General features: G+C 42.3%; 1 protein-coding gene across 3 annotated transcripts in view; it reads left to right on the top strand.

Annotated features, from left to right (window-relative positions):
* Positions 1 to 638: 638 nt before the first annotated feature.
* The window catches only part of FNBP1L (formin binding protein 1 like), a 261673-nt gene continuing 245387 nt past the window's right edge, over positions 639 to 16924 (top strand). The window contains exon 1 of one of the 3 annotated variants that reach the window (XM_063939867.1): positions 639 to 796. In XM_063939867.1, coding sequence (XP_063795937.1) covers positions 773 to 796 — 24 coding nt within the window. In that variant the 5' untranslated portion in view covers positions 639 to 772. The remainder of the gene's footprint in view (positions 797 to 16924) is intronic. The other 2 variants (XM_063939866.1, XM_063939868.1) reach the window with 2 other exon arrangements.

Raw genomic sequence — 16924 nt, 5'->3', positions numbered from 1 at the left:
CCCGCTCAGCACAGCGCGACTTGTGCAGAGGGGGCACTCACTTCACACAGCGCTGAAGTGAGCGACCTGCCAATCTACCACTGGCAATAGCGATGTGCGGGACCGCGCATCGCTATTGCTGGGGGGCATACACACGACAGATCCGTGCTTAAATTCTAAGCAATCTAGTCAGATTGCTTAGATTTTAGGCACGAATCTCTCCGTGTACCACCCATTAGCGAGTTTCAGACTGCATTGGACGCATTCTCTTGCACCTGCAGTAAGTGTTTCCCGCGCTTCTCATGCATGCGCAAATCGCTGTACTGCAGGAACAACAACACTGCGCCCATCACTGAATCAGGCCCTATATACACAATGAGGTGTAACAAATACACTTCTCCACTTGTTTCACTGCTTGATACATCAACCCAAAAAAAGACAGACTACACCTAATAAGGGCCACATGCCTCCCAGTGACTACACTACTCCAGGCCAGCGGCCATACCCTCAGCAGTGTGACCCGATGACCCGCGCCCTGTAGTCGCAGCACCTACTACTAATGCAATAAGAGAAGTTCCCGTGCCATGCTTCCTCCCTGCCCATCCCAGCCCCGTCTCCCAGCCGGCTCTCCCCCCTCCCATTCCCGCCCCCTCCCTCCCCCGGCCTCTCCCTCCTCCTTCCCAATCTTCACACACAAGACAAGGAAAGAGCTCCAGCAGCTAGAGCCGCCCGTTCTTCCTCAGCACTCACACCCGGACACCGCCGCCCTGCTTCCCAACAGCCAGCCGGAGCCATGAGCTGGGGCACGGAGCTGTGGGTGAGTGTGGCCTCGTCCTCTGCACCCGCAGCTGGACGGGCGGCTTTGTTTGCTCGGAGGGGGCGGAGGGAGGGGTGTGAAGGTGATTTGGAGGTCCGGGGGAGTTTGTGCAGTGTACCATAGTGACCGGCCCGGGTGCACCAGCTGCGGGTGGTGGCTGGGATAGTGGAGTGCTGTGTGTGCGCCTGTGGACGCGTGCCGTATAGTGTGGACACTAGTGTGTAATTAGTATGGAGTAGATGAGTGTGCAATAGACGTGTATGTTGTGTACCTCACATACAACATCCTGCTTCTTCCCACTTTCTGCTGCTGGTTATGGCTGTGTTGTGTTTAGCAGCATTATAATTGCACTGCCCTGTAGTTTGCATGCTGATGTGACCTGTGTCAGTTTTGGTTATGATCCCGGGCTCATTGTGTTGCTAAGAGTCACGCTGAGCAGCTGATCAGCCTGGCAGGGTAGCATTGTGCTGCCCTGTGTGTAGTATCAGGGCTGGCTGGGGTGTGCACATAGCCAGGTGAAGGTCTGCTTTTGTTCCACAGCCAGTAAGCAGACAGATCACACCCTTTCTTTCTTTCATCTCCTTCCTGGCTTCAGCCACTCTCTCTCTGCTCCTTCCCCAGTCACATATGTAGGGCTTGTTTTATGGCATGCAATGTAATAGACCCACTGATTTGCCATGGGTAGAATAATCCTTTCCTTCTGGGAAGATTAAATAACCCCCCAGGTCCTGTCTTTCCTGCCTATTCTAGCAGAGTTGTGCCCTAGGTAACTGAGGGTATGCAAACAATACAGCGTGGAACACACAACAGCACACTGTAATCTTGTATAGTATGCTTGGTTTCAGGCTCCTGCATTGCTAATGTGACCACAGCTCTGATTTCTCAAATACTGTTCATTTCATGCTGAATTCGATCCCTGCAATGAAAATCTACAAATTAAATGACTGCTGTTTTACTGAAAGGGAACTATACCAGCTTATAACCCTCCTCATGCAGGCCTCACTATGCCAATTACAAGTCATTCCCAGGGGCTGTTCTTGTCACTGATATGTTTCTCATTTAGACTATTCCTGTAACTGATGTACATGTGTGTGTGTGTGTGTGTGTATATATATATATATATATATATATATATATATATATATATATATATATATATATATATATATATATATATATAAAATTCTCAACACAATTTTTGAGAGGCACTCCTAGGCTTTGTAAATAATTTCCACAGCTACAACTGCATGCAGTTGTAGATGTGGAAATTATTTACAAAGCCGAGGAGTGCCTCTCAAAAATTGTGTTGCTGTACATTGTGCCCTAGAGGTTCGGAGGGGGCACCCAGGTACTATCTGTTACTGTTTTATGGAGTGCCGGTCAAAACTGCTGGAATATATATACAGGTTGAGTATCCCTTATCCAAAATGCTTGGGACCAGAGTTATTTTGGATATGGGATTTTTCCGTATTTTGGAATAATTGCATACCATAATGAGATATCATGGTGATGGGACCTAAGTCTAAGCACAGAATGCATTTGTGTATCATATATACCTTATACAAACAGCCTGAAGTCAATTTTAGCCAATATTTTTTTGAACTTTGTGCATTAAACAAAGTGTGTGTACATTCACACAATTTATTTATGTTTCATATACACCTTATACACACAGCCTGAAGGTACTTTAATACAATATTTTTAATAACTTTGTGTATTAAACAAAGTTTGTGTACATTGTGCCATCAAAAAACAAAGGTTTCACTATTTCACTCTCACTCAAAAAAGTCCGTATTTCGGAATATTTGGATATGGGATACTCAACCTGTATTATATTTCTTGTCAGATACTAGTTTAGAAATTGCTTCCCTGAAACCAAGGCATTGTGTAAAGGAGATTACGGCATGGTCTAAAGTTATGTAAAATACACCTTTTAAAGCTTCCATCCATATCTTCGCATCTGAAGGCTTCACACAGGCGACCCTATAATCTATGTCTACTAGTCAGCACATATGGTGAGAATCTGGGATGCTTGTATGAAAAGAGGAAATGAGTCCCAGACTGTTCATTGAATCATACTGTATCTTTGTTGTAAAATAGATGGCTCTAGTAATTTTTAAGGTCATAAGCAGGTTGTGGTGGTTTTTCACGGGCAGGCACTTCCATTTCCTCTGATTTTGTATCAATATATCCAGTGTTATTTAATGTTATTTAACTTCTGCTTTCTAATAGTTTTTATTGTTTCAAACTGCTAGATGTACGGTAATTGCAATTTGTTTTGTGTATGTCCGTGTTCTGAAGCTGAGATTGTAGTGGGTATTTGTTATTTCATGCATTATTATTTATATAGTGCACACACATTCCGCAGCACGTTACAGAGAATATTTGTCTGTTCACATCAGTCCCTGCCCCAGTGGAGCTTATAATCTATATTTACTACCACTTGTGCTAGGGTTAATTTTGTCGGGAGCTAGTTGACCTACCAGTATATTTTTTGGAGTGTGGGAGGAAATTGGAATACCTGGAGGAAACCCACACAAGCATGGGGAGAATATACAAACTCCACACAGTCATGGTGGGAATCATACCAATGACCTCAGTGCTAGTTTTTCTTTTCAAGCAGTCTCGAAATCTGTTTTCAGCTTCATTGTGCTCCAGAGTCCAACATATATCACTGTCTGCAAGAGTGCCACTTTGGCTAAATTACTGCATTACTGCTCACAACAATGATTTTATGGTGACTGAGAAGGCCTCAACATATGGATAACATACAGAAGGTGTCCTGCTTATCAAACCATTAGATTCCCAATCATGCACACTGGACTGTATATGTCAATCCTGGAATTCACTCTTACCATCTGCAAAGCAAGTGTGCAACATAGGGTGTTGATAATTCAGTACCATTAAGTCTTGGACTTGCCGTCTAAGGGAATGACTGCACCCACAGTAGGCATGAGATGTAATGATCTACCAGAACCTTTCATTGAACAAGTGAGCACTCAGGGTTGTAGTTCTGTAGGTTGAAACCACATGGGAACTTATCCATTTTTTGAGGACACAAAGGAGGACTCATCTGACCACATCTGATTCCTCCACTGCTCACTAACTTCTCTGCACTACTGATCTGCCAAACGTGCATCCGAGGTGCTTAGGTACCGTATATCCAACTGTGTAGAGTTATCACTGGACTAATCTTGATAATATAGGACATTTGCTCCATAGATTCTAGCCATTTATTCTTGGTTTTTGCTTTGCACTTTGAGTAAATGAGTACATAGGTGGTCATTCCGAGTTGATCGCTCGCTAGCAGTTTTTAGCAGCCGTGCAAACGCTATGCCTCTGCCCACTGGGAGTATATTTTAGCTTAGCAGAAGTGCGAACGAACGGATCACAGAGCGGTTACAAAGTTGTTTTTTTTGTGCAGTTTCAGAGTAGCTCAAAACCTACTCGGCGCTTGCGATCCCTTCAGACTGTTCAGTTCCTGTTTTGACGTCACAAATCCACCCAGCCACGCCTGCGTTTTTCCTGTCATGCCTGCGTTTTTCCGAACACTCCCTGAAAACGGTCAGTTGACACCCAGAAATGCCCACTTCATGTCAATCACACTGCAGCCACCAGTGCGACTGAAATGCTTCGCTAGACCCTGTGCAAAACTACATCGTTGGTTGTGCTCGTACGACGTGCGTGTGCATTGCGCCGACAGCCGTTTTTTAGCCTGATCGCTGCACTGCGAACATATGCAGCTAGCGATCAACTCAGAATGACCACCATAGTACAGTACTGGAGCATGTCCTTCACTTGTTGTCTTCTCTGTTGATGGTTTTCCCACATAGTTCATCTCGTCATTGCCATAGGTTCTGGAACTCGGGGTCCGCTGTCTTGGTGACTGAAACTCCTGCCAGTTGTCATAATACTTACAACTCAACTGCAGGATCACTTATTGCGGTCATACTATCCATAATAGGCAACCAAGACCTACACGGCCTTGTACTGGGTTATTAACAAAGAATTATTCTTAATTGTTTTAAGATGATCAGAGCCACTGACCTTCTTCTTTTTTTTTTTTTTTTTTTTTTTGGGAGGGGATGGAGTGGCTAATGACTGCCTATTACGCCACAGCCCTCAAATTGTCAGATCACGGACACAATTATTGCTACCCAATGGCCACTCATGCAGGCACAGTCATTTGGTGACCACAGAAACCAATATTGGGTAACAGCAGTTAGTTGTAAAGCTGCATTACTCTTCCAGCAGTGACTGAACCTAGTGTAAAATATGACATGAGTAATAAGCTTAAAACAAATGTTATCCTAATTCTCTGAGTATTTGTTAGGCATGAGATCTAATGCTTGTTCTGTGGTTCATATTACTGGGGAGTAGTTAGTTTTCATTCACTGTGTTTAGTTAAGGGAACATATTGTTGCCATAATGCTGGATGGTGTCTTCTCAGGATATACAATGTCTGCTTTTGTTTACATTTTTTGCAGTGTTTGTTTCTGATCTTTAAAAAAAAAAAAAAAAAGTGTTTTTACTTTTTATGTTATGGGGTGATGACAAGTTCTGTGACAAATGGTGTAGTAGGCTGACTAATTAAACATAAATCTTGATAATGTACTGTTGCAACAGGAAAAATAAAAAGTAAAAAATATATATAAAAAACCAATAGATGTGGGGCAAGGAGCAACACTAATGAAAAATAAATGTTTCAGTAAAAACTGATCTGTTTAGCTGGGAAAATTCATATGAAGGCCTGCTTCCTAGAGAAATTGTATTAAGCCAGAGTTTACCAGTTCCATTTGAGTCCTCCAATAGGTTAGCACTCCTGTATAGCAATGGAGATCCTCTTACTGGCTGTATTTTTCCATGATGGTACTCTGCTGCAGGGTGGACCGTGGCAAGGTCTTTCACAATGGCTTGTCAGAAAGTGTCCCAATAGGACCGCAGTTCCCAATCACTGGCCAGCAGGCTTGTGTCAAAGATTTAAGAGTCCCAGACTTGTCACCAACGCGTTTCACTGCTGGAGCAGCTTTTTCAAGGTATAAAAGCAGTGTGCCAAAAAGCCCTTTATATAGCAGTGTTTGATCACAATACCCCACAGGTGTGTACAAATCAATCAGTACAAATATTGTTCAAATTAAAGAACTAACCTAACAGAATTAAAATGTTGACAGCCAGAAGAATAGTCCTAATAAGCAATCAAAAAAACAAGGTTCAGAAAGTTTTTTTAATTTATTGCTTATTAGGACTATTCTTCTGGCTGTCAACATTTTAATTCTGTTAGGTTAGTTCTTTAATTTGAACAATATTTGTACTGATTGATTTGTACACACCTGTGGGGTATTGTGATCAAACACTGCTATATAAAGGGCTTTTTGGCACACTGCTTTTATACCTTGAAAAAGCTGCTCCAGCAGTGAAACGCGTTGGTGACAAGTCTGGGACTCTTAAATCTTTGACACAAGCCTGCTGTCCAGTGATTGGGAACTGCGGTCCTATTGGGACACTTTCTGACAAGCCATTGTGAAAGACCTTGCCACGGTCCACCCTGCAGCAGAGTACCATCATGGAAAAATACAGCCAGTAAGAGGATCTCCATTGCTACACAGGAGTGCTAACCTATTGGAGGACTCAAATGGAACTGGTAAACTCTGGCTTAATACAATTTCTCTAGGAAGCAGGCCTTCATATGAATTTTCCCAGCTAAACAGATCAGTTTTTACTGAAACATTTATTTTTCAGCAGTGTTGCTCCTTGCCCCACATCTATTGGTGTTTTTAATATATTTTTTATTTTTTGTTTTTCCTGTTGCAACAGTATATTTATATATAATTTCTAAATGTATGTCATATATATGACTAGCACTATTTATGTGTAATAAACATTGAATGTTTTTATCTTTAGCGCTGAATTATTTTTATTCTTGTTGTTCTATTGTAAGGGTCTGATTAGCCCTTTGTACTCAGCAGCTTGAAGTCTTACAGCACCTGTCAGCGCCAATCCTACCTTGGTAGTTTTTTCCTTATAAATCTTGATAATATCCCAATCTGTCAGGTCTCCTATATAAATGTAAGTGTAACACACTTTACATTGTACCTTAAAACAGACTATTTATTTTCGATTGCAGATGTATGTACCTTAAGGGCTCCATACACTAGAACGGTCTCATGTCGGAGGTGATCGCAAGCGATCACCCTGGCAGCCTCTCAGGGGGCAGGATCGGCCAAGATACATCGGATGCTGCCCATTTGCATACAATATATCTTGGCGATCCAAAGCCATGCCCCCAGGTCGGACCAGATTGAATGTGCAGCACATTCAATCTGGAGGATCCGATCCGATGCTCACGGGAACGCGGATCGGTTCGGGAACACCTCTAAAATGCCCGATTTCAACCGATATATCGGGCCGAATGCCCGAATTGGGCTGAAATCGGGCATTATCGCTCTAATGTATGCGGCCCTTTAGGCTCCTTATGGATTCCAATACTTAATCTACTATGTGTAATCTTAATATTAGCAGAACACTAAAGTAACATGAACATACACATTGGGCCTGTTCCCATTCTTTCAACCAGTACTTTGTATTTTTGTAAATAAGTAGAGATAAACATATTAATTAATGAGCTTTTGTTTTAGACTCCCATTCATGTGAATGGAGATTATTCTTTTAGTGTGCCAAAAGCTGTAACAGTACATACCTCCCACCATGACCCTCTCCAGAAGGGACACAATGCTCTGCTCTTGGACTTTTCTCTTCATTTCTGATTGCCGGCATCTGTGTTGAACAGGTTAATGGATAAGAAAGGTGTTTCACTACAGGTGATGGCAATCATAAGTTAAGAGGGAAGTCCAGGAGCAGAGTATTCTGTACCGCCTGGAGGGGTCATGTTGGGAATTCTAACAGTATAATATGGGGGGAAATAAAACCATGCACCTTTCTGGGTGTAACCTAATAAAGTTCTGCCAGGAGGAAAACCTGTAATTGAAAATATATATTTTATTTTTAAACTCTTATGTACCATAATTAAAGGTCAATTAAACCCAATGTATTATAACAAGACAGGAAACATTATACAAATTATATGTTTCCAGATTAAAGTTCCATAAAGCATATTGTTGCTGTGTTTCTAGTTCACTTGTTTCATCACAAATCCTGCTGCTAGTTTTAATTTATAAAAAGTTGTTAAAGGGGTATAGAGTGGGGACTCCTGTGTCCTGTCTTCCCTAACGTTTACTACCTCCCAGGAAATGAGTAATGAGCATGACCCTTGCTGTTCTTCAGAACAAGGAATCTGCTAATGAGCAAGTCAATAGGCATATTAGGAATTGCACATTGATTCAGAGTTGGGAGCAAATAGAAAATACAAAGAGAAACAAAAAGAGGAGCAATTTTCACCTCTGCAAAACCATGGTGCACTGTAAGAGGAGCATATTTAAATGTGGGGAAGGGTGGGTCCTAGCTTCATTCTAAAGGGCCCCATAGACTACCGCGGCATGTCAGACGGACGTGACGCGGGCGATCATCCCCGGCAGCCTGCGGGGTCGGACCAGATTAAATGTGCAGCACATTCAATCTGGAGGATCCGATCCGCTGCTCACGGGAACGCGCATCGGAAATGCCTAAAAAATGCCCGATTTCATCCGATATATCAGGCCGAATGCCCAAAATTGGATGAAATCGGGCATTATCGTCCTAGTGTGTGGGGCCCTTAAGTTTCAGTGTAAATGCTGCTCAGTATTTGATCACTAGGTAGCCACTATTTTTCAGTCATGCAGTACAAAAAATTGCACCCCTTACCTTGTAAAATTTGCTAGTTCCAGGATGAATTAGCCCTTGTTTTTTAAATTGTCCCCGACTCTGAATAAGACCCTCTGTTAGCTCACTCATCTTTGTTTAAATGTTTCACCTATAGAGATATATTCTTAATCGTTCCTCTTGGGGAGGATGCATATAGGGGTGTGAGCAGAGAGAACAATTACATCAAAATCACGATCAAGGCTTCTGATTGGATTTTCTGCACACGCCCCCATCGCTACCTTGAAGTTGCCAAACTAAATTGATTTGCTAGTTTTGTATTTCTGCACGTCGGTAAAATCTTACTTATGCGGTAAATCGGCTTTATAAAAACAAAACAAAGGGCCTAAATCACATACATTAAACCATTATCTACTACGTTTCAGAATGTTTAGCAAAACTACAGTGCAGAACTTGGCAAACTATTGATAGAGTACTTTCTGTTCATCTGAGTTTTTTTGGAAGGCAGATTATGCAATATGTATATTTCATAAACATCTGGGCAATTTACACTTGCCATTTTTATTTTACTCCAATAAAGCAACCCCTGTGGTGAGCAATGCATTTGTCTGCCACTCAGATCTGTCAGTAACTGAGGAACAGGCATTACTTGTATGACCTGCTTCCTAGTCTAGAACCCCCAGAATGTAATTTGAGTACATACACTAGCTCAGGATGTAGTGGATTACAGCCTGAGATCACTGAATATTTGCAAAGTGAATCAGGAGACTATTTTGTGGCTTGAATGTTTCCCGGAGTAATACCATTACAAAAAAAAAAAAAAGAGTTTTTGGATAATGGCACATTGCTAAGCATGTCATACTATTGTTATATAAACCATCCATTACACTGTGCTGGACACTCTGCTGCATATACTGTAGCTATACAGAGATGTGCCTGACTAGTTCCTATTTGCAGAAAATTCTTTTTCTTTCAATCTCACTGTAAGTGAAGGACACTTATTACTTTATAGTTGCCATGGCAACTCCTGAGTTACAAAGCTGAGAACACACACTGTGCATTTGGATGTTCCGAAGATATGCCAGTATCATTTTGGCACAAGCTCATGCTATGAAGCTGGAACGCAGGGAGCTGATGTGTGATCCTTACAAAGGACTGCTTTGCTGAACGAGTAGTGGATATTTATAAATAGATTTCCGGCGTGATTGGTATAGATGATTTGCGTAACATTCTTCTCTATGGCTGGTGCTAACCTAATTTGTAAATGAAAAACCAGAGGTCACATACTAGGGAGAGATTACAACTACCACTCTGGAAAACCATGTTCCCAGGTGAGTACCCCTTCCCTCTAGACTAGAGTCTAACCATTGCTCCCCACGCCCCCATTCGCTCAATACTTGTACTGCACTATCCATTACTCAGAAATAACACTGAGGGACATTTCTCTAAGGCTATTATATTTTAACCCCAGTTTTTGTGGTTCCCTGTAGCACACTCACAAGCCTATAAGTGGTGTTGGAAGAGCTTATCCTAATAATGAACCTCCTTGGTTTTAGTAGGATCATTGTGGGAATCTCATTCATTTTAGGGGTCACTGTCCAGCTTTGCCACACAGGAGGGCAGATGTACTAATGCTGGAATATTGCAGAAGAGAATTGCAACGCTTAATAATGCTCCTATATCCCATTTCTGGATTCTATTTCTCTTTAAATATCCACAGGCAAACAATAAGCTTTCAGGACTGTGTGACTAATAATCATGACATTGGTGTAATACACAAATGGCTTAAGGTCTATGAATCCTTCCTGAAAGTCTGGTCTTTGTCTTAGATGCTGCTGTTACTGCAAGCGGTCCACGTTAGGTGTCAGATGGGAAACTCGTAGCCATTTGGTACTAAGGGGTATATTCAATTGAAGTCGAAAGCTGCCGTCTGTCGAAAATACGTCAGTTTTTGACTTTTGTTTAGGTCAGAAGGGGTTCCGACCTATTCAATCTAACCTCAAATTTTTCGACAAGTCGACAAATGAATGTCGGAATGGATCCGACTTCAATTTAATATACCCCTAAGTCTAGATGAATATCTGCTACCTATAAGTGACCTTTTATTGTAGCTGAGCAATGGTTATACACATAGCTTCATAGCATATTTAGCCAATCCCTGCCACTATCTGTTAAATCTAGACCAAACATTGCTCATCTGCAGCTTTCTGGGACTCATATAGGCTATGCCAGTGGTTCCCAAACGTTTTTGAATCACAGCACCATAGAGAATCAGAATTTGTTTCACGACACCCCTAGGCCAAAAGTTTCTTATTGATACATTTAGAAAGAAATAGTAAATTGTGTTTGTGTCATCCTTAGGTTCAATTGTGTGGTAAGGTACAAGATTTGCTTCTGTTTGTCCACATATGTTATAATTGGCAGCCACCAGCGCTGGTTATGCCTATTACCTTGACCATAAATCATTTGAATTGATCCTGGACCACCAACCCAGGGCACCCCCGCAACTGTCCCGAGGCACCCCAGGGTGCTGCGGCACACAGTTTGAGAATCACTGGGCAGTGCAGTGATTTATCCAGTTGAGATACAACAGGGTCTACATGGAGAGCAGCACTGCTTGTGCGTCTCTTGTTCCGGGAATATTGGTATAAAGTAGTTGTGATAGCTAAAATGCCTCGTGTGTGTTTTATTTTTTTATTTTTTAGGGATGGCAATCCTAATTCAGGGCCTGCTCCTCCCTACCTCTATTTAGCACAGGCGTGCATAAAGTGTCTGCAACTGCCAGCTTGTGTGGTGGTGTTGTTTTGGATAAACTCCATTATGTGGTGTGTGTGTGTGTGTGTGTGTGTGTGTGTGTGTGTGTGTGTGTGTGTTTGTGTTTTTTTTTTTAATTTTTTTTTACCTGGGCTTTTATTAGCAGAACGTTTACAAATGAAGCTTTGAGCACACCTTGGAGCAGGGATAGTATTGTAGGCCTAACTGCATACACGTGAATAGGTCCTGGAAACGTATTGTGCAATTCTAGGAGGCGCCTGTTGCTGCTGAAGCATGTCAAAGTGCATGAGCTGGCAGGTAACTCTTCCTGTGGGACTCGCTCCTCTCCTTGCATAGTAAAATTCAGCGCTGTCATTGTTATGACAGCTACTGTATGTGGTTCTTGTTTAGGAAATGGAATTCTGGGAATTTGTTATTTGAACTGCTGCTTCAACACATGACTGAAGGGTTGCTCTCATTTCTGTCATTACATGCTGAAGGACGAGAGCATGTCAACTGCCTGCAAACAGTGTTTGGCACATTTATAGAAAAGCGTTATCTTATTAGACTTCAGACTGGAAGTGTTTGGCACATTTATAGAAAAGCGTTATCTTATTAGACTTCAGACTGGAAACACCATGAAAATTTTTTATTTAGTATATTTGCCGTTCTTTTGCTTTATGTTGCTCTTCGTTGTTTCTTCATATTGTTCATTATGCAATTCAGTTAGAAGCTTACAATATTCACAGTTTTGCTATTTGGCAATAGGTAGGTGGCAGATCTGTCATGGATTCAGATAAACCTGTTACGTAATCTGAATTTCTAGGTGTGTGAAAATGAATCATAAGCATAGGGTACGGTGTAATTCACTTATACGGTGGTGCTCTCTGAAAACGGAAAAACCATATCTCTTTACACAAGGGAGACAGCCAGCTAGTGCCCAAGAGTAATATGTGATTGCAGGCTGCTAATTCCATTTATTGGCTGTATAAACAACAGATAAACTTAGCCACTTCTGGTGAAACTTCATCTGAGTGCTAGGTAAAGGCGTCAGGAAAATTTGTGTACAGCGGAATTTGTTTTTTTCCACCTGCTAAGCGGCATCCGGAATGGGTCTCTATAAGAATACTGCTTTATACAGCGCTCCAACATAAGTCATCCTCTTCCTATTGTGCATTCTGAGTTTTATATGGGACTGATCTTAGCCATATGTAGCGGAAACGGACAATGGTGATCTCTCTGTGATATATGAACATTGCATAGTTATACCTTTTATAATCCCCTGAACTTCGGTCAGTGTATGAAATGGGAGACTGATCTGTTATTGAAGTTATAAGACAAGTCACTTTACTTATTCATCTTATGGCATGTCACAGCTGCAAATAGTACATCTGTACTAATATGGGACTGATGCAGACTTGAACAGATGACTGTTTGCGGTGCGTACCATGGGTATTTTCACTCTGCGTATTCCTCCGAAACAGTGTATGCACATACAAATGATGTAGAGTATTACTGTATATGGAGGTGCTTTTCCACTTTCAACTGAAAGGGCATAACTAGGCTATAATTTTCTTACACAGGCCAAGATCAGTGCTACGTTGTATGTTTAAGACATTGGATAACATTGGGTTACTTTGTAAAACTTCAACTGAATGCGATACATACACTTGAATTGCATTACATATGCTTAATTTAGCTCCCTTGGTATGTTCTATTTACCATCATCACACTTAATATATACTGCACTCAGGATATATATAAAGGGTATTATACTTGTGGGAACTGTTGGTTGAAAACCTTACCACTGTTTGATGTGTTTGTAGAAGTTATATTAATAGAAGCTGGATTTCAAGGTTCATGTTTTCAAACTGCATATTTATACACGGCTGGTGTATCTCATTGGGCACATTAATACTAGATGGTAGGTTCAGTGGGCGAGATCCAATTGTTTTACTCGCTGGCAGCCACTAGTTGGCGCTGAAAGGAGCAATTCAATTGTTGCTCCATTCAGGCGCAATCGTCTGCCGACGCTGACATTTCAGCTTGCACCCCTGGGCGGGCGGGCAAGCACAAATTTATGAAAATGTAACTGGCAACCCAAAAAGCACTTTTCATGATCGCGCCCATTAGTCTAGCTGCTTTCCGTGGCTAAACCCAACAGTAATAGGTGCGATAGCAGGCATCAATTGAATATAGCCCCTGTGATCTCCTGTCACTTTAGAGGAGAGATCAGGCAGCAAGAACCATTGAATTCCACCCATTGACCTGATTTAAGCTTCTACCAAACATGTTACAAGATCTACTTGTTTCTAAAGCCCCCTACACACTTGGTGACCTGTGGCGGAGGTTCCTGACAGCCGATACGGCTGACGGGCGACCCGGTGCGGGTGACAAGGGGAGTGAAAGGGTATTTTTATTTTTTATTTTACTCCCCACATTACCCAGCCCCAATCCCGAACATGTAGGTCGTCCATATCGACCTGCGTGTTCAAACGATGGGAGACCAACTATGAACGAGCTCGAGGACGCGCATTGTTCATCGTTGGTGGCTTCACATTGAACAATATTAATGATATATTGTTACAAAAATGAACGATATCGTCCATATCACTCGCTAAATCATTCAGTGTGTAAGGCGCTTACGTTTTGATTGTGTTTTGAATTTTGATCCAATATTAACATAGAAACATAGAATTTGATGGCAGATAAGAACCACTTAGCCCTTCTTGGCTGCCCATGTACATTTACACACTTGCACGCTATGGTTCATTTATGGTGGAAGACTGTTAACCTACCAGTATATTTTTTTGGATTGTGGGAGGAAATTGGAGTAGCTGGAGGAAACCCACACAAGTATAGTGAAAATATGCAAACTCAACACAGTTAGGGGCATGGTGGCAATCACACCCATGACCTCAGTGCTGTGAGGCAGCAATGCCAATCATACTTCTGCAATTGTCGATGAAAACATTTCTTACAATATGTGTATTAGACCTGATAATAAAGTGTTTTTTTTTTTAAATTTTTTTATTTTAGCATGAATGGTATACAAAGATTGGTTCCTTTTGAGGCTATATACTGTTTGTTATGCTAATAATGGGTTGCCTTTTCTATGGTAGGACTTCTATGACTCCAAGAACACTAATTACTTTTTATTTTTTTTACCTGGTCAGTTTATAAATATCTTGAACTCCAGACTTATGGTGTGTACACACGGTGAGATTTTTTTTCTTTCAATTTTGACTATATAGTCAAAATCGCAAGAAAAGTTAGTGCAAATCGCAAGGTGTTATGCCACTTGCGATCCCGATGCGCGGTCCCGCCAGGTCGGTATCGCAAGAAAAGATAGACTGTGCAGGCAACTCAATCCTTGCTAGATCGGTGTACTATCTAGTTCATTTCACATAAGCCAAAATCGTAAGCACACATAGGGGTCGATTCAATTCACTGACCGTTGAATAGTGCCGGGAGTTTGCTCCAGTTAAGTCGGCGAATTCAGCTCCAGTTAAGTCGGCGAAGGCCCATTCTCGCCGACTTAACAGGTTGAATTGTCGGGAGCACGGGCATTCTCCGACTTAACTCCCTGGCGTGATGCTGATTCCCGACAGAATCAGCCTCGCGGCAGCACTTTTGTCGGGTTTCTTCTCTCGTCCTCTGGGGGTGAGCGAAGAATTCCCGACAATTGAGGGTCACTTGTCGCTGTATTGAATAGCACCGGGAGCAAACTCCCGGCGCTATTCAACTGTCGGTGAATTGAATCGATCCCATAGTCCATATCTCAAGAAAAGTTAGTCAAAATCGGTGTTGCTGGGCTCCGGAGAGTTCAGGGGAAATCGCAAAGTGAAAATCGGGCATAGCAACAATCTCACCGTGAACTTTATTATGTTGAGAGATCCAGTAATTGTCACATTAACACTATAGCCGGTGCACCACTGTCACCTCTTAGGTTACATTTGGCACCTATGTTGTAACTGTCAGTTCTGTATAGAATGCTTTATACCTATACCAATGCAATAAATGTTTACTGAGGTGGGTGACACTTTAGGTCCTAGCTTGCAAGGGTAATATAAACTGCTCTTTTTGTGTACTGTATATGTGTGTGGCAGCTACTGTAAATTACTGATAATAAAATACTGACGTCACAGAACATCTGTGTTGTCAAATAACTTACGGGGCCGAGTGCCTTTTCCCATGTGTTTTATTGTTGGAAATATCACATTCGCAAAAATGAGAAATGTTTACCAAAATTTATTTTGGGGTTTTTATCAAGCTTTACACACACACACACACACACACACACACACACACACACACACACACACACACACACACACACACACACACACACACTCTCTCTCTCTCTCTCTCTCTCTCTCTCTCTCTCTCTCTCTCTCTCTCTCTCTCTCTCTCTCTCTCTCTCTCTCTCTCTCTCTCTCTCTCTCTCTCTCTCTCTCTCTCTCTCTCTCTCTCTCTCTCTCTCTCTCTCTCTCTCTCTCTCTCAATAGGTCTGAGAAATGTGCACATGGGTTATATGTGTAGTTAACCCTATTGAAATGAGAGAACTTACAGCTCTCACATAATAAGGTGATACGTTGCTTATATATACCTGGTGCTCTCAGATGAATGACCTATTTATATTTGTGGGCTCTCCTGAATTTTTCACTAATACCCCTTTCAGCCTTATATAGCCGGGTTGCATCCGGGAATATGTACACAGGTGCTTCCCAGGTGTGACTCTGCTTGAGACCCCTTTCAGACGTGTGGTCCGACCCGGCATATTGCCAGGTTGATGCTACTGGAGGCGGTCATCTCCAAGAGCCGCCTCCTCCTATGCAGAGAACGGGTGTTGGGTCGCCTTGACCCGGCTTACCCATTCACAGTGCAAACATCCTGGGTCGACTCAGTCTTCAACCCAGGTCGCGACCTAGGATGAAATGCCAGGAAGCTCAACCCGGGATATTTCTTTAGGACCCTTTCAGACTAGGCAAAATCCTGGGTTGATGTGCGTTCACATGCAATAACCTGGGAAATTCTTGCTAGTCTGAAAGGGGTATAAGCCATACCGATTTATGCACGTTTCTCTTGTTCAGGTTCTTGGCACCATGCTGGTACTTTACATTACAGTGAGTGGAGGTGATTTAAAGTATTCGATTTCCCACAACTCATGGTTAAAGTAAACGGAGGTATAGGTGACCAGGGTTGGACTGGCCCACAGGGGAAACCACCGGTGGGCCCCATTGCCTGGGGCCCCACCTCCTCCTTTAGGGATCAGGTTCCAGATTGTGCAATTAAATGATACATATGTTACCTTATACTGCACATAACTATGGTGTATTTTCTATAGTGCATTGCTGTTTTTAATCTGGTACGTTATCATGCATGCACTAGCAGTCTATCTATCCTATCTATCCGCCCAGACCATTCACTCTCTAATACTTAGGCAAACCAATGTGGTGGCAGACCACACCCCCAAAACATGGGCCCCTATCACTGCATTTCCCGGTGTGCCCTTTATGCCCCAGCCCGGCACATTAGGTGACACAGTGGGGTCGATTCTATTCGGCAACTTAAGAATAGCGCCGGGAATTAGCTCCCGACGCTATTCAATTCAGCTGC

The sequence above is a fragment of the Pseudophryne corroboree genome, chromosome 9 (genome assembly GCF_028390025.1).
Source record: "Pseudophryne corroboree isolate aPseCor3 chromosome 9, aPseCor3.hap2, whole genome shotgun sequence".
Lineage (NCBI taxonomy): Eukaryota > Metazoa > Chordata > Amphibia > Anura > Myobatrachidae > Pseudophryne > Pseudophryne corroboree.
The sequence above is the reverse complement of the archived record's forward strand: the minus strand, read 5'-3'. Positions and strand labels throughout refer to the sequence as shown.